Source organism: Coregonus lavaretus, assembly GCF_964263955.1.
Source record: "Coregonus lavaretus genome assembly, chromosome: 18".
NCBI classification, from domain to species: Eukaryota; Metazoa; Chordata; class Actinopteri; order Salmoniformes; family Salmonidae; genus Coregonus; species Coregonus lavaretus.
Genome location: NC_140005.1, coordinates 25,812,880 through 25,838,120, shown reverse-complemented (window position 1 = coordinate 25,838,120; position 25,241 = coordinate 25,812,880). Strand labels below are relative to the sequence as shown.

Sequence of the window (25,241 nt, the reverse complement as noted above, 5' to 3'; positions counted from 1 at the left end):
TCATCTAGCTGTCTGTGGCGACACAATGTAACTATAGTTGAAACCAATACTCAATAACCTTTTCTGAGTTGAAACTTATAAAAACCCATCGAATAAACGCAACAATTTATATTTCTGTATATCCATATCGGCATAATTGAAGCACTTTGTTTTTGTTTTTTTTGCTATTTGTTTGCTATGTCATATTTTTTGCTCATCAATGGTGTAAACAGGTGTGTGGGGCTGTAGGTTGTAGATTGTACTCATGATGGGGCAGCAGTAGTTGTGTTGAGGCTCTCCTGCCTACACAGAGCAGGTGTCTGTCTGGGGACAGGATAACTCCCTCCACTCATAGGGAACAACCAGCTTAGTAACTAGGGGCCCGATTCCGACCCGAGTTAAGCACGCATAAATGGAACATAATTCCCTTTTTATGTGCTTTTCTCTCTATGCATATTCTGACCTTGAATTTAAGCATGAGAATAGCGTGCTATTCACCCACTCACTATTCGTTTGAGGTGGAGCTCTAATAAATGAAGGTGTGGCAGAGGTGTGTCTACTTATACACCGTATTCTGACCTTGACTTAATTCCCTGATAATTTCATCACCTTTACGCGCTAGGAAACTATGAATAAGGTCTAGCGAACCTGCCAGTTCCAAGTGGAAAAAGCATCTACTTAATTTTTTCAAAAATAAATAACACCATTCTCCATGCACTTTAATTTACAACTTGATAAGAGCTATTGATTACAGCTAGGTAAATTAGTAATCCATTTGGATAAGGGAATTGTATATATAATTACACTTGTTTTAGATATATTTTACCTTATAATCGCTGGAAACAAATGTGAAACCAGTAATATGGCAGCAAACTGAAGCATATCAACAACTTTCCCACAGTAAAGTTTATGAAATGCTGTGCCATTATGCAGAATTTAAATTGTACGGCTTTTTAACTTGCAGGGATGGGCACTCTCGAATGTCTTAATTATAGGCTACCCTGACTTTCTCTGTTTCCTATTTCTATCATGTTAAATATTAGACACTATGCCTCCCGAGTGGCGCAGTGGTCTAAGGCCGCGACTGGGAGACCCATGGTTGGCGCACAATTGGCCCAGCGTCGTCCAGGTTAGGGGAGGGTTCGGCCGGCAGGGATGTTCTTGTCCCATCGCGCACTAGCGACTCCTGTGGCGGGCCGGGCGCAGTGCACGCTGACACGGTCGCCAGGTGTACAGTGTTTCCTCCGACACATTGGTGCGGCTGGTTAAGTGGGCATTGTGTCAAGAAGCAGTGCGGCTCGGTTGGGTTGTGTTTCGGAGGACGCACGGCTCTCAACCTTCACCACTCCCGAGTCCGTACGGGAGTTGCAGCGATGGGACAAGACTGTAACTACCAATTGGATACCACAAAATTGGGGAGAAAAATGGCCTAATAACAACACATATTGTCCTGGCAATTTACTGTTAGTTCCCTTCAGTTGGTATAGCCTACATTATCATTCCATTTAATGACATCGTTTCATTTACCTTCATTTGCTTCCTCTGTAAATGCTGTCACGGCCGTGTGGTTGTTGCTGAGGATCATTAGTAACAGTTGATAATATTTAAAAAAAGATATGTAGGCTAATTAAATCATTATGGATCAGGGCGCAGACCAAGCCGTAAGTGTCGCATGGCACAATACTTGGCTGTGTCATCACACAGTTCCATTTTAGTGCAGGCAATAGACAAGGTTATAGCCTACTATTGTACACTATTCTCCCTATTATAATTATATGTACACTAATCTTCCAACATTACCATGGGTTAACAATTTAAAGAATGAATCAAACCACCGTTTTCTTTCTTTTGTGTGTAAAGGCTCTCTAAACCTGTTTTTTATGATTAATAAATACTTTCCTAGCCCTAAATTATTTACAAGATCAGAGTATCTTTAAATCTACCAATTGGTGCTGAAACAGAGACGAATATGCATATATTTAGATGGCCTTCTATCATTGATCCGTAATATTCTGAACCTGTTTTCTCGATATATTCTATTGAGTCTTTCGACAAAATTCAAACTACAAGGTAGACCGTATTTAAAGAGATGGCTTAAGATAAATGTACTGAAACCCCTATTGAATGAAAATCTGTTGGCCAGGAAGTGCGAGGGTTTTCAGTGGTTGAATTACATGTATTCAGCACGTGCAAGGGAACCACGCCTGCAAAGCCCTGTTCGCACCTTCATAAGGTAAGTCTGAATACCAACTACTGAGAAGTGCGTAGGAAAGTAGTGAGTAAGAAAGGCGTAATTTCCTAAGTCGGAATTGGGCCCTTAATGACTGGGTAAGTGGTGGGGATTCCTTCCCGTCCTCTCCTCTCCATCCTGGCTTCTAGGCTTCCAGGAGGACGTGCCAGCGACAGACCTGCTGGCCTTTACACTCCTTCATGTCCAGCCAGTGCAGCTGCTCCTCCTCCCCGCTGCTGTTCTGGCCCAGGGCGAGCCAGCCCACCATCTCCTTACGCTTCATGCTGCGGCGGTTGTAGATGGACACCATGAGGGTGACGTCAGACAGCTGGAACAGGGCGACCTGGAACACAAAGGTCTCCTTGTAGACAGGGTTGGGCTGCCCCCGCCGCACTGACGTCTTACACCTGGAGATCTCCTGGCCCACCGAGTTGAGCAGAGTCAGCTTCCCATAGGTGTCTGAGGGAGAGAGACAGAAAGAAAGGAGAGAGGCAAAGATAGAGGTAATGAAGTGAGGAGGGATAAACAAAAAAAGTACGATTGACTAAGTCATGATTGCATGAGGGTGCATACTGTTTAAGAGCCATTTTGATAGGGTGTACAGTGGGCGAAAAAAGTATTTAGTCAGCCACCAATTGTGCAAGTTCTCCCACTTAGAAAGATGAGAGAGGCCTGTAATTTTCATCATAGGTACACGTCAACTATGACAGACAAAATGAGAAAATCACATTGTAGGATTTTTAATGAATTTATTTGCAAATTATGGTGGAAAATAAGTATTTGGTCAATAACAAAAGTTTCTCAATACTTTGTTATATACCCTTTGTTGGCAATGACACAGGTCAAACGTTTTCTGTAAGTCTTCACAAGGTTTTCACACACTGTTGCTGGTATTTTGGCCCATTCCTCCATGCAGATCTCCTCTAGAGCAGTGATGTTTTGGGGCTGTCGCTGGGCAACACGGACTTTCAACTCCCTCCAAAGATTTTCTATGGGGTTGAGATCTGGAGACTGGCTAGGCCACTCCAGGACCTTGAAATGCTTCTTACGAAGCCACTCCTTCATTTCCCGGGCGGTGTGTTTGGGATCATTGTCATGCTGAAAGACCCAGCCACGTTTCATCTTCAATGCCCTTGCTGATGGAAGGAGGTTTTCACTCAAAATCTCACGATACATGGCCCCATTCATTCTTTCCTTTACACGGATCAGTCGTCCTGGTCCATTTGCAGAAAAACAGCCCCAAAGCATGATGTTTCCACCCCCATGCTTCACAGTAGGTATGGTGTTCTTTGGATGCAACTCAGCATTCTTTGTCCTCCAAACACGACGAGTTGAGTTTTTACCAAAAAGTTATATTTTGGTTTCATCTGACCATATGACATTCTCCCAATCCTCTTCTGGATCATCCAAATGCACTCTAGCAAACTTCAGACGGGCCTGGACATGTACTGGCTTAAGCAGGGGGACACGTCTTGCACTGCAGGATTTGAGTCCCTGGCGGCGTAGTGTGTTACTGATGGTAGGCTTTGTTACTTTGGTCCCACCTCTCTGCAGGTCATTCACTAGGTCCCCCCGTGTGGTTCTGGGATTTTTGCTCACCGTTCTTGTGATCATTTTGACCCCACGGGGTGAGATCTTGCGTGGAGCCCCAGATCGAGGGAGATTATCAGTGGTCTTGTATGTCTTCCATTTCCTAATAATTGCTCCCACAGTTGATTTCTTCAAACCAAGCTGCTTACCTATTGCAGATTCAGTCTTCCCAGCCTGGTGCAGGTCTACAATTTTGTTTCTGGTGTCCTTTGACAGCTCTTTGGTCTTGGCCATAGTGGAGTTTGGAGTGTGACTGTTTGAGGTTGTGGACAGGTGTCTTTTATACTGATAACAAGTTCAAACAGGTGCCATTAATACAGGTAACGAGTGGAGGACAGAGGAGCCTACAGGTCTGTGAGAGCCAGAAATCTTGCTTGTTTGTAGGTGACCAAATACTTATTTTCCACCATAATTTGCAAATAAATTCATAAAAAATCCTACAATGTGATTTTCTCGATTTTTTTTCCCTCAATTTGTCTGTCATAGTTGACGTGTACCTATGATGAAAATTACAGGCCTCTCTCATCTTTTTAAGTGGGAGAACTTGCACAATTGGTGGCTGACTAAATACTTTTTTTCCCCACTGTATGTCACAGGAGGTTGGTGGCACCTTAATTGGGGAGGACGTGCTTGTGGTAATGGCTGGAGCGGTATGAGTGGAACAGTATCAAATACATCAAACAAATGGTTTGATGCCATTCCACTCGCTCCGTTCCAGCCATTGTTATGAGCCGTCCTCCCCTCAGCAGCCTCCACTGGTGTATGTTTGTCTAGTTTTGTTGTCTGTTTTGGGCTGTCATTTCTCACCACTAGAACAGTCTCACTGAGGTTATGGGTCAGGTGTATAAGGTCACAGGTAACCAGGTAGTGGTCATGCATGGGTGAACAGTAGATTCACATGTTTTTTTACCACTATTCACAAGATTGCCTTTAACACAGATTACTCAACCACAAACCATAACCACCATGGTAAATCATCAAGTCATCAATCATTTATTAATTACATCACCCAACAGTATATCTAAGTCTGGACATTACATAATTTAGTCCTAATGAACTAAAATAAAATCATTAGTGGCAGAGGAGGCTGGTGGGAGGAGCTATAGGAGGATGGGCTCCTTGTAATGGCTGGAATGGTATATGGAAACCACGTTTGACTCCTTTCCATTAATTCCATTCCAGCCATTACAATGAGCCCGTCCTCCTGTAGCTCCTCCTACCAGTCTCTTCTGATTAGGGCGTCAAAAACATCACTCATGCATCAAGTGGCGAATTGGAACTTTGCAATAGCCCTTACAATCTGATAGTCTGTATGTATGATGGTAAACATGGGCGTGTGTGAGTGTGTTTGCTCACCGGGCGGCCTGTTGATGGCCAGGTTGCGGAAGTGGCTTCCCTTGATGAGCTCCACAGAGAGGCGTCCGGTGGTGGCGTTGTAGGACAGGCCCACCAGCAGCTCAGGGACGCCCCCGTGGGTCAGAGACTGGGTGGAGGATGCACTGTCACTCTGGGACACCCCAACTAGACTGACCTGAGAGTCAACACTCTGGAGCACAGGAGAAAGACACACACATACAGCATATGTTTACATCGTATACAGTAACATGTTAGCAGTGTTTTGTTGTGTCTTTGGGAGATGTTGGAGGTCTATTCTCTCACCTTCATGTTGCTGCGGGGCTCCAGCACTAGCATGGTCTCCATCTCTCCCCCCTCTGGGCTCAGCTCCCCAAGGCGGACCACCTTCTCCCCCATCATGCGCTCGCGGGACATCCGGCCCCCCAGGGCGTAGAGGCGGAAGCGCAGGGCAGAGGCACCCAGCTCCGAGGGCTCCAGATGTGAAAAGCGGAAGGTCTCATTGAATTCAGGCACGGACCCCTTTTGGACGGAGGTTTTATGGCGCTGCTTCTTTGCCGGGAGCAGGACCACGTGCACCTGCCACGAGTCCATCCCACTGCGCCCTTTGTCTGGGATGTCCCGCGCGGTCACAACGGTAACAAACAGCTTCTGAGAGGCGGCCTTGTAGTCCAGGGTGACCTCGAGGTCACCACATTTGGTGATAGGGGGGTGTGAGGTGGAGCTAGGGGGGCAAGAGAGGACCTCCTCCACAGGAGGATGCTCCTGCTGAGAGGAGGGGAAACAGAAAACACACAGAGTTCAACACAGAAAGTTACTGATATATGCTCCTTGAGAGAAACCAACAAATGAAATAGTCAGCAATGTCATAATTCTAATCACTTGAATGAATATACTGTATTTTGCTGTGTGTGTATCAGGCAAAGACAGAGGATGCCGTTGAAGAGAACATTTACACCAGCCAAGCAGCTCTTCATGCGGTCAGTAAACACAGCATCGATTGTGTCACCATGTTGACAGAGCAGGCGGAGTGTTGGTGTTGGCACGGCAACCACGGATCACAGCTAAGGTATTCGTAGTGGCAGCTACAATATACTGCACAGATCAGGCGACATGCGCTTCTTCAAGCTATATCCCTCCCCCACACTCCCTACATTCACTGACACGACAACCTGACTTTCAATGTTAGCCACGACTCAAATGATACAAAACAAACAATATACAATTATGTTAACAATTTGCTTTCATTCACGTGTATCTGTATGTGTTGTTCTATGTGAGAAAGTGAGTTGGATAAAAGATGAAAACAGTTAGTGGGATACTCATGCACAGATTGCTCCCCATTTCACTCACACAATCATACACAGAGACAGAGACAGAGACAGAGACAGAGACAGAGACAGAGACAAGCTGTCATAAAAGCACATCTGGGCCTGGGTCTGGGCAGACAGTGAAATGGAAGCCTGCAGTGCTAGCCAGCATCACTTGCCCACTCGCTCTCACCTCACTCCAACTGGGCGCCTAAATCAATCATGACACATTAGTGCTTTAGCACAGTAACACACTAACACAACGCTTATGCAAGCATTAGCAACACTCAGTAACACTTTACAGCAACAGGTTGTGCCACATTTCATCAATATTTATGAGGCAAAAGGAAGGAGTTATGTACTGTTTCCAATGTGCCCCTGGGCCTCATGTCAGCCTTGTCTTGGTATGTCGAAAATTAATCTGACAGGAAAAAACTGTGGGACAAATGCAAAACATCTTCAGGTTCCTCATCAGTATGGCATGATGGACATGGCTGCCTCTTAACCAACATTTCCCTTGATAAGAAACTCTGCTTCTCTGTATAGCAAAGCTACTGTATGTTATTAGTAGGGCTAGGATTGTTTCCTGAACCTATAACTTGATCAGGAAACCTTGGTTCACCAAGCCCAAGGTGACAGCGGGAGCTCGTTGACTACAGTACCTCTGGGCTCCATGTGGAGGCGCTGTCTGTGGGGTCGTTGTTGTCATCACCCTGGTTGTCCACGGCTGTCTCCATCTCAAGGCTCCTCTCGGTGGCCTGGCGACTCATGTTGGGGGCCGGGCTTCCCCCTGTGTCCAGCGAGCCCTCCCGTGGTGGGCCGTCCAGACCCTCAGCCGTTTCCTGGGACCCCAGGGAGCCCCGCTTCTCATCCCCATACGATAGGGGGTTCTGGTAACTCAGCCTGCTCACGTCTCCGTCCACGTCTGGGGACGATCACAACAGGGCTTCATAAAGACACAATGTCACATGGAAACATACAGCACACACTCAGTGTGCAACGGAACAGACTTCCCTTAATAAACATATCAGACAGAACAGACTTCTGTAATGAAACATTATCATGAAACATCCTTGGGATATGAGATACAAGCCAGCCCTGTGTGTATGACATAGTCATTGAATGCATGTTATAAACATAAGCAATACCAAGCCTCCTGTTTGAATAGAAATTGCATAACTTTTCAAAAACCTGTTCCTTCAATTAGGGTGGCTGGTACAGGGCTGCACCATGAGCTGATCAATGGCAATTAACTCCAATTCAGTATCATTAAGGGCAGACCGACTGTTATATCAATGACTACAGATAGTTATTACCATGGCAACAGGGCACAGTGTGACTCATCAGTGTGTGTTGTGTGTTCCCAGGTTCAATCAAACCAGTAGTTATATCATAAAACCACCAGTCACATGCTGGCTGGAGGAAGGAAATGTGCTAAGGACCAGGTAGTTATTATGAGTCACTGAGGCATTGTGAACCCCCATGACAGGATGTCAGTCATACAAACAAATGGACTCTTTGTTCAATAAAACAATTTAATTAAATGAAAGAAAGATGTAGGCATGGTCAGGGAATTCATAATGCCAGGGGCCTCCAATGCATCTAATAGGGGCTTTGATGAACACTTAGACTTTATCTGTATTCTTTATGTACCAGTAACTAGTGGTGGAAGAGGGGGTTGGGTGGGTAAATCCCCCCTTACAGTGGCTTGCGAAAGTATTCACCCCCCTTGGCATTTTTCCTATTTTGTTGCCTTACAACCTGGAATTAAAATTGATATTTGGGGGGTTTGTATAATTTGATTTACACAACATGCCTACCACATGCCTACCACTTTGAAGATGCAAAAAAATGTATGCACGCATGACTGTAAGTCGCTTTGGATAAAAGCGTCTGCTAAATGGCATATTATTATATTATTATTATTATATTTTTTTGGGTGAAACAAACAAGAAATAATACCCAAAAAAAGAACTTGAGCGTGCATAACTATTCACCCCCCCAAAGTCAATACTTTGTAGAGCCACCTTTTGCAGCAATTACAGCTGCAAGTTTCTTGAGGTATGTCTCTATAAGCTTGGCACATCTAGCCACTGGGATTTTTGCCCATTCTTCAAGGCAAAACTGCTCCAGCTTCTTCAAGTTGGATGGGTTCCGCTGGTGTACAGCAATCTTTAAGTCATACCACAGATTCTCAATTGGATTGAGGTCTGGGCTTTGACTAGGCCATTCCAAGACATTTAAATGTTTCCCCTTAAACCAGTTGAGTGTTGCTTTAGCAGTATGCTTAGAGTCATTGTCCTGCTGGAAGGTGAACCTCCGTCCCAGTCTCAAATCTCTGGAAGACTGAAACAGGTTTCCCTCAATAATTTCCCTGTATTTAGCGCCATCTCATCATTCCTTAAATTCTGACCAGTTTCCCAGTACCTGCCGATGATGTTCTCGGGGTGATGAGAGGTGTTGGGTTTGCGCTAGACATAGCATTTTCCTTGATTGCCAAAAAGCTCAATTTTAGTCTCATCTGCTTATTTTTTTCTTTAAGCAATGGCTTTTTTCTGGCCACTCTTCCGTAAAGCCCAGCTCTGTGGAGTGTATGGCTTAAAGTGGTCCTATGGACAGATACTCCAATCTCCACTGTGGAGCTTTGCAGCTCCTTCAGGGTTATCTTTGGTCTCTTTGTTGCCTCTCTGATTAATGCCCTCCTTGCCTGGTCCATGAGTTTTGGTGGGCAGCCCTCTCTTGGCAGGTTTGTTGTGGTGCCATATTCTTTCAATTTTTTAATAATGGAATTAATGGTGCTCTGTGGGATGTTCAAAGTTTCAGATATTTTTTTATAACCCAACCCTGATGTGTACTTCTCCACAACTTTGTCCCTGACCTGTTTGGAGAGCTCCTTGGTCTTCATGGTGCCGCTTGCTTGGTGGTGCCCCTTGCTTAGTGGTGTTGCAGACTTTGGGGCCTTTCAGAACAGGTGTATATATACTGAGATCATGTGACAGATCATGAGACACTTAAATAAAGTCCACCTGTGTGCAATCTAACTAATTATGTGACTTCTGAAGGTAATTGTTTGCACCAGATCTTATTTAGGGGCTTCATAGCAAATGGGGTGAATACATATGCACGCACCATTTCTCCATTATTTATTTTTTTGAATTTTTTCATTTCACTTCACCTATTTGGAATATTTTTTGTGTATGTCCATTACATGAAATCCAAATAAAAATCCATTAAATTACAAGTTGTAATGCAACAAAATAGGAAAAAATGCCAAGGGGGATGAATACTTTTGCAAGGCACTGTATCTTCCAGGACCATGACATCTGTATAATGCCTGCGTCTACTGTCACCACTTACACTGATCCTTCTTATAGCGTGTCTAAGACACCAGCCACCATTTGAGTCCAAACAAGTCACTAATTAATCTAAGACCCAGAGCACTATCTGACTATCTCTGTGTTGATCCGTCACAGAGTGGGCCAATCAAGCTTAGCCTGAGATCTTTACAGACAGTAGTCTGTGATTAAATGTTATTTTTGGGCTCTGGAGCAGTGGGTTGATCATTTACATCCCATTGGTTCAGATTAGAGGATCCCCCTGTACGCACTTTGTTTTGTGGAGGACATGTTTTAAGTGTGTGTACAGATGTAGGATCTAATTTTGAGCCAGTTTGCTACAGCAGGAAGTTAATCCTGCAGCTACAGGAAATGTGAATTATTATGTGGATTATAATTAATGGAAGGTTTTGTAGGGCTTGATACATTTTTCATAAGGGAAAATCAAGTCTGAAATGTCAAAGTGGAAATTACAAACTTCAGAAGCCTTTTTAAACCTCAAATATACTAGAAGTTTTAAATGTCCTGCATTGCAAGAAAGTTATCCTGCAACAGGGTGATCCAATTAAGCTCCTACATCTGTACTGTGTCAGAATGTGTGTCTCTGTATGCGTTATGTATGTGTGTGTGTGTGTGTACCTTCGCAGTCTGAGGGCTCTGTGCTGCCCTCCTCCTGGTCAGAGAGTAGGCGGGTGAACTTGTGGCGTTTTCCCGGTGCAGCCTGGGCTACAACCCTGGTGGGCCCTGTAGAGCGGAGGCTCTGAGAGCGAGACACGGAGATCTCAAACTGCTTCACTATCTCGTCCTCACTATCCGATGAGCTGGACTGATCCTCACCATCCCCGTAGCTGTTCACTGGATGGACCAGAGATCACACAAACACACACACAGGGAATACAGAGTTCAAAAAGAGAAGGAGAGAAGGTGCAGGCAGGAGAGCTACTATGGAACCTAATGATTATAGTAGGAGAGGAGAGGAGAGGAGAGGAGAGGAGAGGAGAGGAGAGGAGAGGAGAGGAGAGGAGAGGAGAGGAGAGGAGAGGAGAGGAGAGGAGAGGAGAGGAGAGGAGAGGAGAGGAGAGGAGAGGAGAGGAGAGGAGAGAGAAACATAAATAAAAACAATGTGAACATGATCACATCAATATGTGTGATTATTAAAACTACTGCAAACACAGAAATGAATTCAAAGAACATTTGATAAAACGATCACAAGCACGACCCGCATATCGAAATTAGATTGTACCTGGCAGATAAGACTACAGTCATGAACTAGGTGAGTGTTGGAGGACTGGGACTTTAGTGTCAGTCAGTGATCTACCATGCTATGGAACCAGAACAAGGAGAGTAGGAGAGAAGTGCCAGCTGTACATCCCCATAGCATTACAAAACACATTAGCTGTCACCTGTTATCCTTTCATACACTCTCTCCCTCTAAAAACAAAGCATTTAATCTGAACACCATTAGTTCCACCAGTGATGGACAGAGAGACAGACAGTAACTTGGTTATCTAAGTGTCTGTTGACAGATTGATTGAGGCTGTAATGGAGATGTATCACATGTCTCTGGCCCCGTCTCCCTCATCAGTGTAGGTCACCCAGTACAACACCACCCTCTTTACCTGAACCATCCATCACCATGGTAACCCAGGATGGCTCTAGTGAGTGGGCGAGAGGCCGCTGATTGATTTCCTGTGGCCCTGCACATGTCTTGTGTTCAACGCGTCTCCAGGGCTGCAGTACCGAGAGCCGTCATGCAATAAAATGCAAATTAATTACTTAAAAATCATACAATGTGATTTTCTGGATTTTTGTTTTAGATTCCGTCTCTCACAGTTGAAGTGTACCTATGATAAAAATTACAGACCTCTACATGCTTTGTAAGTAGGAAAACCTGCAAAATCGGCAGTGTATCAAATACTTGTTCTCCCCACTGTATATATGCATCAGTCTACTAATTATACAAATAGGTCCTATTATATTTCAAAATGAAAATCAAATTCGCTAGCCTACACTTGTAACTTTGTAGGCCACATGTGCTGCACCAGAATCACATGTTCTCTTCTGCTTTATCATGGTTTGAACAATGTGCGTAGGCCTAATTCCAGTCCATATAATACAGTATAATAAAATACAGTAAAGTAATACAGTTCACACTTAAAAAGATTAGCCTACTGGAGCTAGGTTCATTTATTTACCCAAGAGAGCATATAGCTAGCTACATCTATGGGCTTTTATGTTTTTCTGTCTTGCGTAATGTGCAGTAGCCTATATCATATTATGTATTGGATAATAGCACAATAATTTGGAATTTTTTGCGCTTGGGCTCATTAAATGTCTTTAATGTAGGGCTCATAAAATGTATTTAATATTTGGCTTATCATGCTCAGGTAGCATCAGGTTTGAATTTTCATGTTGATCATAGCTCTAATTAAATCCAGACATCTGTATATGCTTTATAATGCTTTTGAATGACACTTCCGGTTTTGGTGGGAAATACTTGGTTACATGGGAGAAAAGTGATTTATTCTCGGGATGGAACATTTGTAAAATACCGGGAAAATATTCAACCCTATCACACAGTCATCACTACTGGAAGATACTGACCGCAGCTTCCCGCCACTCCAACCTCAGTACTCCACCACTAGATCAATCACTCCAAGGCTTATCGTTCCTCGACTCAGGACCTTTATTACATCCTAATAGTTATTCCTGCAGAGCCCTCATTACTTCCCTAAAGCCTACAGAGTGCACAGAAGAACCCTCAAAGCAGGTTGCCATTAAAAAAAACATATTTGAGTCATGCTCTTTTGACCGCACTGCAAGATGCGAGAGAGAAAACGCAGTGAGAAGGTTCATCTCCACAATGCTGAGAAGACCTGTAGGTGCAGTCACAGAGAGCTGCACAAACACAGCCATCAAGGTATACACATGAATATGGTGGAGGGCCACTCCTGAAGTGAATGACAATGAGAGTAGCACACGTTGGAGAGTTCATTTAGATGGCCATTCTCAGAGCTCACGTCTAAAAGTAGGCCACTCTCAAGTGCCTACAGTAGAGCAGAGATCCATACAACTCTTACTCAACAGTGTGTGTGTGTGTGCAAGTGTGTGTGTGTGTGTTTGCATCCCTCAGAGGTCTGTGTGTATCTGTCACCCATGCACTTACACACGTATTCTAACCATCCTTCCTGTGAAACACACATCAGTACAGTGAGGATTCACAGTATAACAGACTGAATCTACTTCTGATATTGACCCACCCAGTGTGATGAAAGATAAACGCTTTACCTGCTGTGCCAGCCTTACTGGAGTGCCGTGAGGCTGCCCAGCTCACCCTGCTCCCCACCACCTCACTCTCCTCGGGTATGATAGACAGACGCTCTGCAGATGGGGCAGCCCCAGAACAGGAGCTGCTAGGCCTACTCAGGCCCCGTAGGGCCAGCTGAGCCTGGAGGGCCTGTAGCCTCTGCTGGGGGTCCATGGAGGACACAACAGCCCTGGAGGTCTGGGGCCCTAAGTCCTCCTGGAGCTCTGAGGGATCAGACACCTCCTGGGTGTCTCCTGGTGTGGGTGCTGGGTCAGCAGACACTCCCTGAGACTCCCTAGCCTGGCCCGGTCCCTGGCCCGTGGATAGGAGGGCCGCAGACAAAGACTCCGATACCTGGACGAACCATCCTTTCAAAGAAAGGATCTCCGATACAGGATCATCTCGCTTCATCTCGTAACAGCGCACCGTAAAGGAATGTTACTTCAGAGTGACATGACTGCAACTGCTGACTTGAGTACAGTATCAGCCGAAACTCTTGACTCTGCCTATCCAAGCAGGAGATGTTTGCTCAAGGGACTAAACGACCAGGAAATACCAGAGCCAAGAACACCTCCCTGTCCAACCACAGAGAGCCTAACGTTTACCTGGGGATTATGGGAAATATTTGCAGAGTGTTTGACTAATGAAGAACAAAGCACAGCCTCCTCCCTGACTGAATGATTAGCATCAAGGGGTGTGATTGTTCTACTACCGTATGTTTCAAGATAAAGTGACAGCATTTCTACAATTTGTGAGAAGAAAGGAAGAGAGTGAATGACATGAATATAACATATTTTCCCCACCCAGCCACTCTCTGGCCTCCTACCTGTCTCCCTGCATTAGCCTCGCACCCTCCCCACTGACAGTCTCTCACCTCCAGTCTCCATCCCAGGACCCACCCCTACAACTGGTCACCCAATACCAGAAACCCCTACCTCAGGACCCAGAAAGCAGATAGACCCCACCCCTCTGCCTCCCATATCCCCCAGCCCCAGGCGCCATGCCAGTCCACTCACCCAGCCCTTGGCGGACTCCGGGCCTGCTGCGGGAGCGTTTACCGCGGCCATGCTGCTCCAGACAGGGCAGACCCCCAACGCGGGAGAAACACAGCTTCTTATTGATGAAGAGGAAGAGGACGGCCAGAAACACCACAAAGACACCTACCGCAGACAGGAAGCCGATGGCCTCTGGTGTGACTGTGAAGGAGAGAGGACACACAAAGACACACTGATCAGACCACATAAACAGACAGCCTGAACACACACACACACACACAGTCATACACACAGGATACACACACAGACAGAATGGGCAACACTTTAGTAAGAGTTTCAGTTTAATTAAGCTAACAGGATAGAAGTTACATATTCTGGGTGTGGTATCTGCCTATTGAATTTGAGTACAAATATACATACATTTGTACATGTTTCAAATAATAATACATTTGTTTACAATACATAAGCTTATGATACTTTCTTGGGATTTAGCATTGCATATTGAACATTATGATACTTTCTTGGGATTTAGCATTGCATATTGAACATTGTGATTCTGATGCAGCCTGATTCAGGATTGTGAGTATTACGTCACTTGCCATGCATTACACAACTCTCTTGAAACCACTCTTTCAGACAAGCCCCCTAATAAATAGTACAATGGGAAATAGAAGCAGTTAAACATCCCCCTCTGCTTGAGCTCACGTTCAGAATCCTGTCCTTCTAAGGACATGTTTAATGAGCTGTTTGAGGTGACAGTCTTGTGAAGGCCATGAGGAGGAATTGTGTCCTAACAGCCTCTTTACACTACACTACTTTGACGGCACAAACTAGGTCCAGGAGAGATACCTGTGTTGTGTAAAGAGACAGATCTAGTAGTGTGGGAGACATCTATACCACATACCCCCCTCTGAGTGGTACAGTGGAAAGACAATGGCTCTCCCACACCACATGTCCTTGCAATAATTACCTTAATACCAGACATTTTTGCTCTGTTAACCAAATTAAAATAATTAAAGGCTTTTCAAATATCCACACATTTGTGAATTATTGAATTAATCAATTGTGCAACACTATGTGCAATATGGTTTAGATGAGAAGCTCCTGTATAGTTGGAATTGCTATCCTTATTTTGTTGGTTTATATATTATGGTGTTTATGGGATTGATAATAGGTGCACTCACACATGAAGCAGGCTTTGGCCACAACACATCCAAGGCTAGTGTAATCAGAAAAGTTGCAAATCTGATGTTGAAGAGAGGTAGATCTCACTAGACATATTTTACTAGTGTAAATTTCCCCTAAGAGAAAGACAGAAAAATAGAGTACTCCACTCCACTCTCAATGACTAGATGGGCCCTCCTCCAACCAATGAATACAAGTACAGTACAAGAGAGAGCCATGTCTTTCTTTGGGGTTTCCACGACAACCTCCAAAGTGCAATGGAATCAATAAAAGGAGAAGTAGAGCTTTGCCATGACTCCATGCCCTGGAGAAACAACCGTTACAAATGGCATGAAGTCAACACTACTGGGAGGATTACTGTAGGCGTGCGTGGGTGAGTGTGTGAGTGTGTGTACGCTGAAGCATGTAATACAATTCCTTCATCTATTTCATTCCTCCATTATTCCATGATGCCTCTCGTCATTCTCTGTTGTGTTGTACTCCTCTTCTCTCACTAAGCCTCTGGATCTGCTATCTCCCCATACAACAACCTGTGTGTGTGTGTGTGTGTGTGTGTGTGTGTGTGTGTGTGTGTGTGTGTGTGTGCGCGTGCGTGCATGCGTTCGGCGTGTGTGCATGTGTGTTGTTTCTGTAAATATGAAATGCTCTCAGGTACTCTGATGTATTTTTACTGTGAGAATGTTTCTGTGTGGGTAAGCCTACATACATAGCAGTGGAGGCTGCTGAAGGGAGAACGTCTAATAATAATGGCTGGAACGGAGCCAATGGAATGGCATCAAACCATGTGTTTGATGTATTTGTGTTCAATGTGTTCAATTCCACCTATTCTGCTCCAGCCATTACCACGAGCCCGTCCTCCCCAATTAAGGTGCCACCAACCTCCTGTGATACATAGTACACTTCAAGCTAAGTAGAAGAGATTTGTGATGAGACCCAAAACAAGATAACTGGGGTTTCCTTCTCTGCTGCACACAAAGGGTCCACTATGTCTCTCTGAGAGCCCCCTGTGTCCCCATACAGATGGACAGGAAATGGACCAGGATCAGGGGGGTTGGGGCGACACCTGCTCCTCCCACAGAGCCCTCAGCAGGGCAATCTGCTTCTACCAGACACACACACACATATACACCATCAGAGCCAACACTACTGACAATATCATCTGAGTCTGGACTAAGAAAACAAACCAATACCACTTCAAAAGCTGCATTTTAAACAGCAGGGAGATGAATGATACCAAGAGTAGTGCCGAGCCAAGCAGAGGGGAAACCTAATTATCCCTGTTTATGACTTTACACCAGACTGAAAGACAGTGTGAAGTCCCTTTGTTCAGCTCCACTATAAGGTAATATAAACACCACTGTGATAATTCTCACACTAATAAGAAGCTCTATGGACTGATCTCATCATCATGTAGTTGAGGTGCAATATTGCCATGCTTTCAGTCATCCGTTGAATCTAACCCTGACTTCAAAGTGTTCTCTCCTCTCTTTGGTTTCATTTCAAAGCTGGGTGGAAAAGACAGCAGCATAATAATCAAGCTAATGTTTTAATATTCACACATAACCACATTGACACTCCAGCAGGCATGCTCTTACTGAATAATCAAACAGGATCATGCACAGACAGGCATTAACATTCAAACGCATCTCCCCACTCACATCAAAATAAATCTCACATACCCAGCTAGTTCACAGCCCTCCAGCAGAACGAACAGTATGAGCCAAAGCAACATCACTCAACTAGACGACTACAGTAGAATCAGAGCATCTCACTACAAAGGAAAAGTCTTGAAGATATGGATGTATTCTCTGCTAATGAACTAGTTTCAGGAGAGTGAGACTTGGAGCAGACAGGTGTGTAATAGAGAGAGGGGCAGGGCAGTGAACAAACACTGGTACTGTTTGCTGTGTGTTTGTGTGTGTTTGTGTGAGTGGGCCTATTGTTTGGGGTAGCAGCTGTAGTCGTGCCAAGGTACAGGACTATGTGTGTGTGTCCAATCTCCAAGCCTGATCTTTATTATAAAATGTACTGTTGACTATGTAGATGGGTGCATTGATGTTGAGGTGAGGGCACCAACATGTGTTTGTGGTACACACTGTGTCTGGGAGGGAAATAATCAGTTTCTGGGCATGGGGTTGAGGAGGCCAAACCCAACCCTTATACACCACATTATGTTTTCTCCTTAGTTCAAACCCAGTGACCACAACGCCTATCTCACAGCTCAGAAACACCTGAGCATCATAGCAGTAGTTGGTTTCCTTGGAAACAGCCCAATGGCTCTGTTGAGGATAATGTGATGAGTGTCTTTGCCCACACACAGAGAAAGGGCCCATGTTACCATGGCACTGCCTGTCAGTCTTGCCATGATTGGTCAGGAGGACAAGAGCTCTTCAGTGATGAGGTGAGTGTGTTAGTAGGGATTAGAGACAAAGGGCAGGGCCCAGAGAAAGTGGAGACCAGGAAGCACAACAATAGTCAGGGGGTCGTGAGGGATAACAATCATCATGAACATGTGGGCTATAGCTACTGTATTGTCTGTGCTGGGGCATTTGTTCATCTGTCTAACCATGCATATGAGAATAATGTAATATTAACGTCAACATACAATAAGCTTGACGCAGGGAAAATAAGTAAGACTGAACATTCACATGAATGATCAAGGTCTTCAATCCTGTTTCAATAACCAATATCGGAGCACTGTCACAATGTTGATGTGCAGATGCCCTCTGCTGGTTCCATGAGGTTGTGCATGAATAGTCTGCACACTGAGCAATTTCATGTTTCATCCAAGCAGAAGCAGCATATGCAACATCTTGAAAGACAATACAACAGAAGGTTACACAGACTCACGCACAGGAATGAGGTTACAATCTAAGTGAATTCAAATAGAGGAAATATCTGTCTTCCCCAAACTGCTCTGTCTTTGATGTTTTAGAAAGAGAACGCACTACACCCATGAGACTAAAGAGGATAGCGCCATCTTTTGGACATTTTAGTCATGGCATTCAACAGAACAACCAATTTATCAAATGACAAAAATGACTCCCAGGGGTCTGCGGAACGGGAACATTTAATTTTGTTACATTACTATCATTGTAAGAATAATATCTGCTGTTTCCTCTGATTCAAACTGTATAGAGGTCCAATGAAAGTGTCAATGGCAAGTTCTCATCTTCAAACATTTGAAAATCAATCAATCAAGAAATAGTTTTCTAATCAACCGATATCATGTTCATACATCTCCCTATCAGCCGGCATGAACTAGACTGAGGATATACTGATCAAATGAAAGCAGCTCAAATGTCCTGGCTGAGTGGAGTAGAGCAGGTCCTGTCACTGTAGAGGGGAACTGTGAGTCTGTAGGCCCTCTCTCACCCTCCATGTCTCACACTGAGCTTCCAGGTAGGGTTCAATCCAGCGCTCCTGCCCTCAGTCTCAGTTCAGTTATGTAGGATTTCAGATTAGTCCCGTGTACCGGGTAGTGCTGATGCTGTGGCTGACCCCCTTAAATAGCTGCTGCCGCACTACTTCCACCTCTTCCTTTTCTCTGCTCATTCCAGAGAGGATTCGCTTGGTAAGAGCTCTATGTTAGAGTGTATTAGCGCAGAAGTATACCAGCAGCTATTCAATAGCTTGGAGCAGCTAGCTAGATAGCCTCTCCATCTGGGTGCTCTGCTGTCCCCCCACTCGGTTTGGCTTGTGCCATCTCGTTTGGGTTTTGTCTTTGTTTTTATTACTTGTGACAGTGTACCAACCTAGGCGATACTCGGTTTGGTCGACCAGTATTGCGGCACTGAGGGTTTGTCTTAGTTGTCTGTGTGACTTGTCTGCCCACCGGAACCCTCACAGTTTTAGCCTTGGGGTTTGGGGACCGCGTCTACCCCGCAAGATCGAGAGACTGTGTATGTTTCGCTCCAGCGGACTTGCAGTTCTCCCCTGAGAGTAAGCTAGGTGTCGCAAGGCGCACCATGTATTCATCTCTCACAGGGCACAGCCATCTTGCCTAGACTCTTGTGTTCCACGGTGAACGAGCTTTGCAAAGTAGCTAGCTTAACAAAAGGTGACCATTGCAGGACTAAGAACAGTAATAAACACACTTTCCCTTAAGTCTCACAGAAGGTGATCTACCTCGGGATGTCCATAGACTTGACACTCATGAGGGCACATCTCCCCCAGGTGAGAGTAACAAAATCCTATCCTACCTCAACCGTTTCCGGCTCGGACGAGCCATGTCAGTGTTAGAGTGCCAATAGTTACTCGGCCTACTGCCGGTGGCTTCCCTGTTGGTTCCATCAGGCCACTCCAGCGATGGTTCAACTCCCACGGCTGGCACCCAAAACAACACAAACACTGTCAACTGCTGGTGATGAGTGCATGTTTGATGACCCTATCGAAGTGGCTATCCCGCTCCTTCCTGTTAAAGGGGGTGGGCCTGATCAGAGCCCACCGCAGAGCTGGTGTGCGCTGATGCCTCTCTGACATGTTGGGGTGCCGTGTTCAGAGGCATGGCGGCCAGCGGCCGCTGGAGCCCCCATGGAGTGGTCAACACATCGATGTGCTGGAGCTCAGGTTGGTTCGCCTAGCTCTCCAACAGTTCCAGCCCTACCTGGTAGGACAGCATTTCCTGGTCCAATGGCTCGGGAGCACTTGCCGTGGGCCCAGACCCGCTTGGCATCGCTGCAAGCAGCACATACAGTATACCCTGGGTCCTGTACAATGCAGCGGACATGCTCTCGAGAGACGGCCTGCCAGAGGGGGACTAGAGTCTACACCCTCAGGTGGTGCTACAGGTTCGGGAGAGCACAGTTGGATCTGTTTGCATCTCAGGAAAACACTCATTGCCCCAGCTGGTTCTCGATGTCAGACCCTATAGGCCCTCTGGGTCTGGATGCCCTCACTCATGATTGGCCAGCAACGACGCTTTACGCGTTCCCACCATTTCCCCTACACTAGACAGGGTCATCTTGGTGGGCCACCAGCTGCTCTTGATAGCGCCATGCTGGCCGAGACCACCATGGTTCAGCCTCCTGTTGTCCCTCCTCTCAGGGACTCCATGGCAGCTGCCCCTGAGGCCCGACCTGCTCTTTCAGGCTCGGGGGACACTGTGGCATACGGACCCGCACCATTTCCAGCATCGGGCTTGGCCTCTGAGAGGCGTTAGTGGACCCGTCTAGGCCTTCAGGACAGTGTGGTGAACACTTTGCGGAACTCCATGGCTTCTTCCACCAATGCATCATATCAAATGTGGTGTGGCATATTCTGTACCTGGTGTGAGAGTCATATGTGCAAACGGTTTAACAGTTTTCACAGTCACTGCTCGATGCGGCATCCACATTGAGAGTGTATCTAGCCGCTATATTGGCATGCCATGATGCCGGCCAAGAGGGACCCATGAGTGGCTACCCATTTCTCTCCACATTTTTGAAGGGAGTTTGACGTCTGTGTCCAGAAATGGCCCACTCGGTATCAAGCTGGAACCTTGATGTGGCGCTGTCAGAGTCGATGTCTTGTAAGCACCTATCCATGAAGGTGGCATTCCTGTTGGCAATTACCTCCACTAAGAGGGTGAGTGAACTTCTTGCTTTTTCAGTGAGCACTGAATGTTTTTCTGAATGGGTCCAGACAACAGGAGTGTCACCCTCAGTCTTAACCCCTCATTCTTGCGGAAGGTCCTGTCTGACAGACACGTGAACCGGCCCATACATTTGTCTGCATATGCCCCTCCCGCGGCTGTGGGTGAGCTGGGTGTTTTTCCCCAAGTGTGCTACATCGAGGAGTAGCTACATCGTGGGCCCTGCTCCGAGGAGTTCCCCTCAATTACATTTGCGTCTCGGCCAGTTGGGCATCATCTAGCACCTTTTCTAGGTACTATCGAGTCAATGTTGCCCCCCGCTAATGAGGTCAGGACGGCTGTGCAGGATGTTGCCTCCGCTTCCCTGAGTGGGGAAGGAGGAACACTGCGACTATGACTGCCCTGAGCTCAGTCCTACGGGACTTTGCTCTCTGTCTGGCCCTTACCTAGTTCACCGATTCATCTGGTATTGTGATACCATATTGGAGTGATCCAATATAGTGCTACATAACGAAGGTTACGTATGTAACCACGGTTATGTGAGCTATTGGATCACTTCAATACTCTTTGTCTGTGATCTACGGCGCCTCGAAAAAGGACACGAGGTGGAAGTAACGCGGTGGAAGCAATTTAAGGGGGTCAGCCGGAGCACTACCCTGTACACTGGACTAATCTGAAATCCTTACTCGGAATGTATCCTGCCGCACGGAAGGATACCATATCGGAGTGATCCAATAGCTCACATATCTGTAGTTACATCCGTAACCTTCATTCTGTTCTCAACCTACCTCCTTCTCCCTCCCTGTGTTCTGTCTGACTCTACATGAACTAGCTCCCTCAATCTTTCCTAATGTTCTTCCTGTCCTACTGGGCTAGGCCAAACACCCTTCCTGAATAATGCTCTCAGATGCAATAACATGGAGCGAGGTGATGACATTGATCAAAAAGTTTAGACTGCCTTTCCTCTGGGGTAAGGATCAAACCCCATTTAAAATAAAAACTGTTTGCCAAAATTGTTTTTTGATGATTACCAAAATAAACAAACAAGTCGTGTCTGTGAACATCTGACGTTTCATGAAACTATACATTTTAATCTACTATATTCTGAACAGAGTTTACAGACTACAGTAAACAGGAAATACTGTACATGAATAACAGAACTGATTCACGCACACGCACACGCACACACACACACACACACACACCCAGCCCCAACACTGTCAGTTCCAGGCCAGGCCTGCCCAACATGGAGAGAGGAGAGGAATGTATGAATTACACATGGCCCTGTAACTAGGCCACCAATAGCAGCAGCAGCAGACACAACAGAGTGCTCGGTACTTACTCAACCATATTCTCCAGCTCAGAGAAGCTGCTGCACAACACAAAGCTCAGAAACATACAGAGATAAGAGATCAGAGAGCATCTTTTCAGTCTCTCCATTGTGGGAACTGAGAGAGGAGGTTGGCTAAGGCTGAGTTAGTCTACAGTACAGTATGTCTAGGTTTTACCCAGGCTTTGTTTTGTAGTTTGGTGAGATATGGTTCCAGACCAGTTGGTTCAGGGATAGTATGTCCACTGGAGAGAGAGGCCACCTCAAGGTATATGACCCAGAAAGGGGATCTAATATCAACAAAAGTATGGATGCATGTACAGTACAGACTTTCTAGTCTCACAATAAATCCGCATATTTACCTTAAAGGGTGTCTCGACTCCACCCACACCTTTCCATGAGTTTATATAAACACGATTAGACATTCTTAATGAATATACTATGAGTGAAAAAGCAGGCACACCCCTCACGAATGTTCATGCTGGCAACTGGAAATGACTATGTGTTTCTAAATGTCTTTGTTTGGCAAATGAGGGTGAGTCCAACTGCTGGTGAGTTACTCCAACAGGTTCTCTGTTACTTTAATACTACAATGCAGGGCCATTCAGCTTTGGTACAACAGGCTATTGAAATAATGTGACATAATAATAAAGAGGGTAGTTGTTTCATAAAGTCCACTCATCATTCACTTTTATGTGATGGAAATGTTCTCTTTTGAAGCTAAACAAAATTTGATTGGTTTGCATAAGAGTCAATTTCTATAAGCTAATCTCCTGTCAGAGTATAATGGCAACAGTAGGGTTTATAGATAACTTTCCACATTTAATAAGGTGCTTATAGTGTGTGTGTGTTGGGTCAGTTAGGGGATTCTACCATTTATTGAAGTCCATACAGACTCCTGTCAGCTATTATTCAACCTCACGTGGTAGCCTATTAATGGCCTGATTTGCATAAACGAATGTTGTCCCTTGCCAAATGTTGACCTACAAGAACCATTCCATAGGAGATGCAAGGCTATATCAAACATGTGGAACTTTTGTGTGCCATAGTGTTTTCATTAGGACTACATGCATTAATGGCTAGCCTACATGAAATGCAAGTATTGATCTGGGCGCAGGTCTATCCTTTATTTCAACGCTGAATCGGGTTTTAATCATTTGTGTCCTAATTTAACACAAACAGCCTTCAGAAAAGTCAATAATAATGACGATGGCAGGTCGTCACAGCAAATATGGCAAAGGGGAATTCTCAACATATACCAATATACAATTGCAGAGCACATCCTGCGTTTTCCAAGTCGTAGCTGAAATAGCGGAATTATAGCCTATTATGTCAGCCGGACTCAGCCAACACAATGATATATTGTATCAACTAGTGTAAAATGGAAACGTTGTAGCCAGTCGCACGTAGACAAGAGATAGCTTCAATCTCAACTGCATAGCATCTGCAACAGCCGATCATGGAATTAAATAATTGTACTAGCCTATCTCTTGCCTCTACTCTGCTATATAAAAAAAATACATTTGTTCATTTTCTCTATTGGGATACTTACTATCTGTGGCCATGGTTGAGTCTGTTTTAGGTCCGATTTAGCTGTGAATAGGATTAACGTTGCAGTGGCATCCCCGTAGGCTTACACTGTCCATAGATTGCCGCACAGATAGCGGCGGGTAGGGGGATACTGGCTACGGTTGGGCGGTTTCCTCGCCTCCTTCCGCAGTTGCCCAGCTCTCTAGCCGCATTCACGGTTTGGACTCTTCCTACCACCCTGACGTTTCGCCAAAACACGGTCCCTCCTATCTTCAAAACAATGACGCGCTCGCCCCCACACCTCTCCCTCCCGTCTCTCTCTCTCTCATCTTCTCACGAGTGACCTTATGTGCACCTACCTGGCTTTGACCAACCGAACACAAAATATTTTCTGCCAAATTAAATAAACACTTTAGTGACACAGATGTACTTGGACCAGGTCGGTCTTGTTAAATATATGTTGTCCCAGTGAGAGTGACCTAGACAGATTATAGGACAAATAAATGACTCGAAACAATCCAACATAATTGAAAAACGATAGGCTACTACTTACCGCGACTGGGAGTGACTATAGTAATGATCGAATGCTTTATTTAAGTGCACTAAACCCACAGTCATTGGCTGATACTCATTGTGTGTCCCGCCTGTCCTCTTCTCCCGCATCTGCACCTCCAATGCCAGACTAGTTCACCATCTTCATAGTTAGCAATTTACTGCAAGACTAGTAGGTTACAGTAGCCTACAACCCAGTTAACTCCATTTGATGGAAATATTTGCATAATTGCAAATTGTAGTCTAAAACGTTATTTCCAATTCATCTAAAATATATATTGGGATTGAAAAAATAAGCATGTAGTGAGTGTGCCGTAGGCTGCCTTGAGGTTGGTAGCACATTGGCTATCCAGGTCAGGCATTGTGGTGGTGACATGCTTCAGCATGTAATGCTGAGATTGATAAAAAGGACTTCTGAGTGTAAATATGATATGGGGATTAGATTAGTAGTTGGCATTCTCATTATGACATAATATAGTATTAAATACACATTACATGCACAGTCATCCACTTGACAGCTTCACCCATGTATAGAAGTCAATCATGCATGTGCAAACACACTAACATGATCAGAGAGGAGAGCAGTCCATATTGACCTCAGAGGTCATACTGCTAGTGCCATCCAGCTAAATTGCCTGGCTGCCCATTCAATCAAGGATGCACAAACGTACCCACACACAAAGTAAGATGGTGGGGAAGAGAATAAAGAATGCAGGAACCAGGACAGCATAATAATAATAATAATATGCCATTTAGCAGACGCTTTTATCCAAAGCGACTTACAGTCATGCGTGCATACATTTTTGTGTATGGGTGGTCCCGGGGATCGAACCCACTACCTTGGCGTTACAAGCGCCGTGCTCTACCAGCTGAGCTACAGAGGACCAAGTAAAAAGTAGAAACCACTAAGATTCTGTAAAAATGAATTTTTAGAAGAAAAAAAGTGAGGTCATATAAACAGAGACCTCAGAAC

At 45.2% G+C, this 25,241-nt stretch overlaps 1 protein-coding gene across 2 annotated transcripts; it reads right to left on the bottom strand.

The window, feature by feature from the left end:
• Positions 1-2,262: 2,262 nt before the first annotated feature.
• Positions 2,263-23,815, bottom strand: syt16 (synaptotagmin XVI; the record flags this gene model as incomplete). 2 transcript variants are annotated; one of them, XM_084182587.1, is made up of 7 exons in its annotated part: positions 2,263-2,668; positions 5,156-5,345; positions 5,459-5,917; positions 7,125-7,387; positions 10,437-10,652; positions 14,121-14,300; positions 23,739-23,815. In XM_084182587.1, the coding sequence occupies 7 exons, from the start codon at positions 23,749-23,751 to the stop codon at positions 2,355-2,357; spliced, it is 1,635 nt and encodes a 544-aa protein (XP_084038713.1). In that variant the 3' UTR covers positions 2,263-2,354. The 2 variants fall into 2 exon arrangements, with proteins under 2 accessions (XP_084038713.1, XP_084038712.1); XM_084182586.1 differs by lacking the exons at positions 14,121-14,300; positions 23,739-23,815 and adding an exon at positions 13,086-13,515 and having other exon boundaries at positions 5,459-5,920.
• Positions 23,816-25,241: the final 1,426 nt, after the last annotated feature.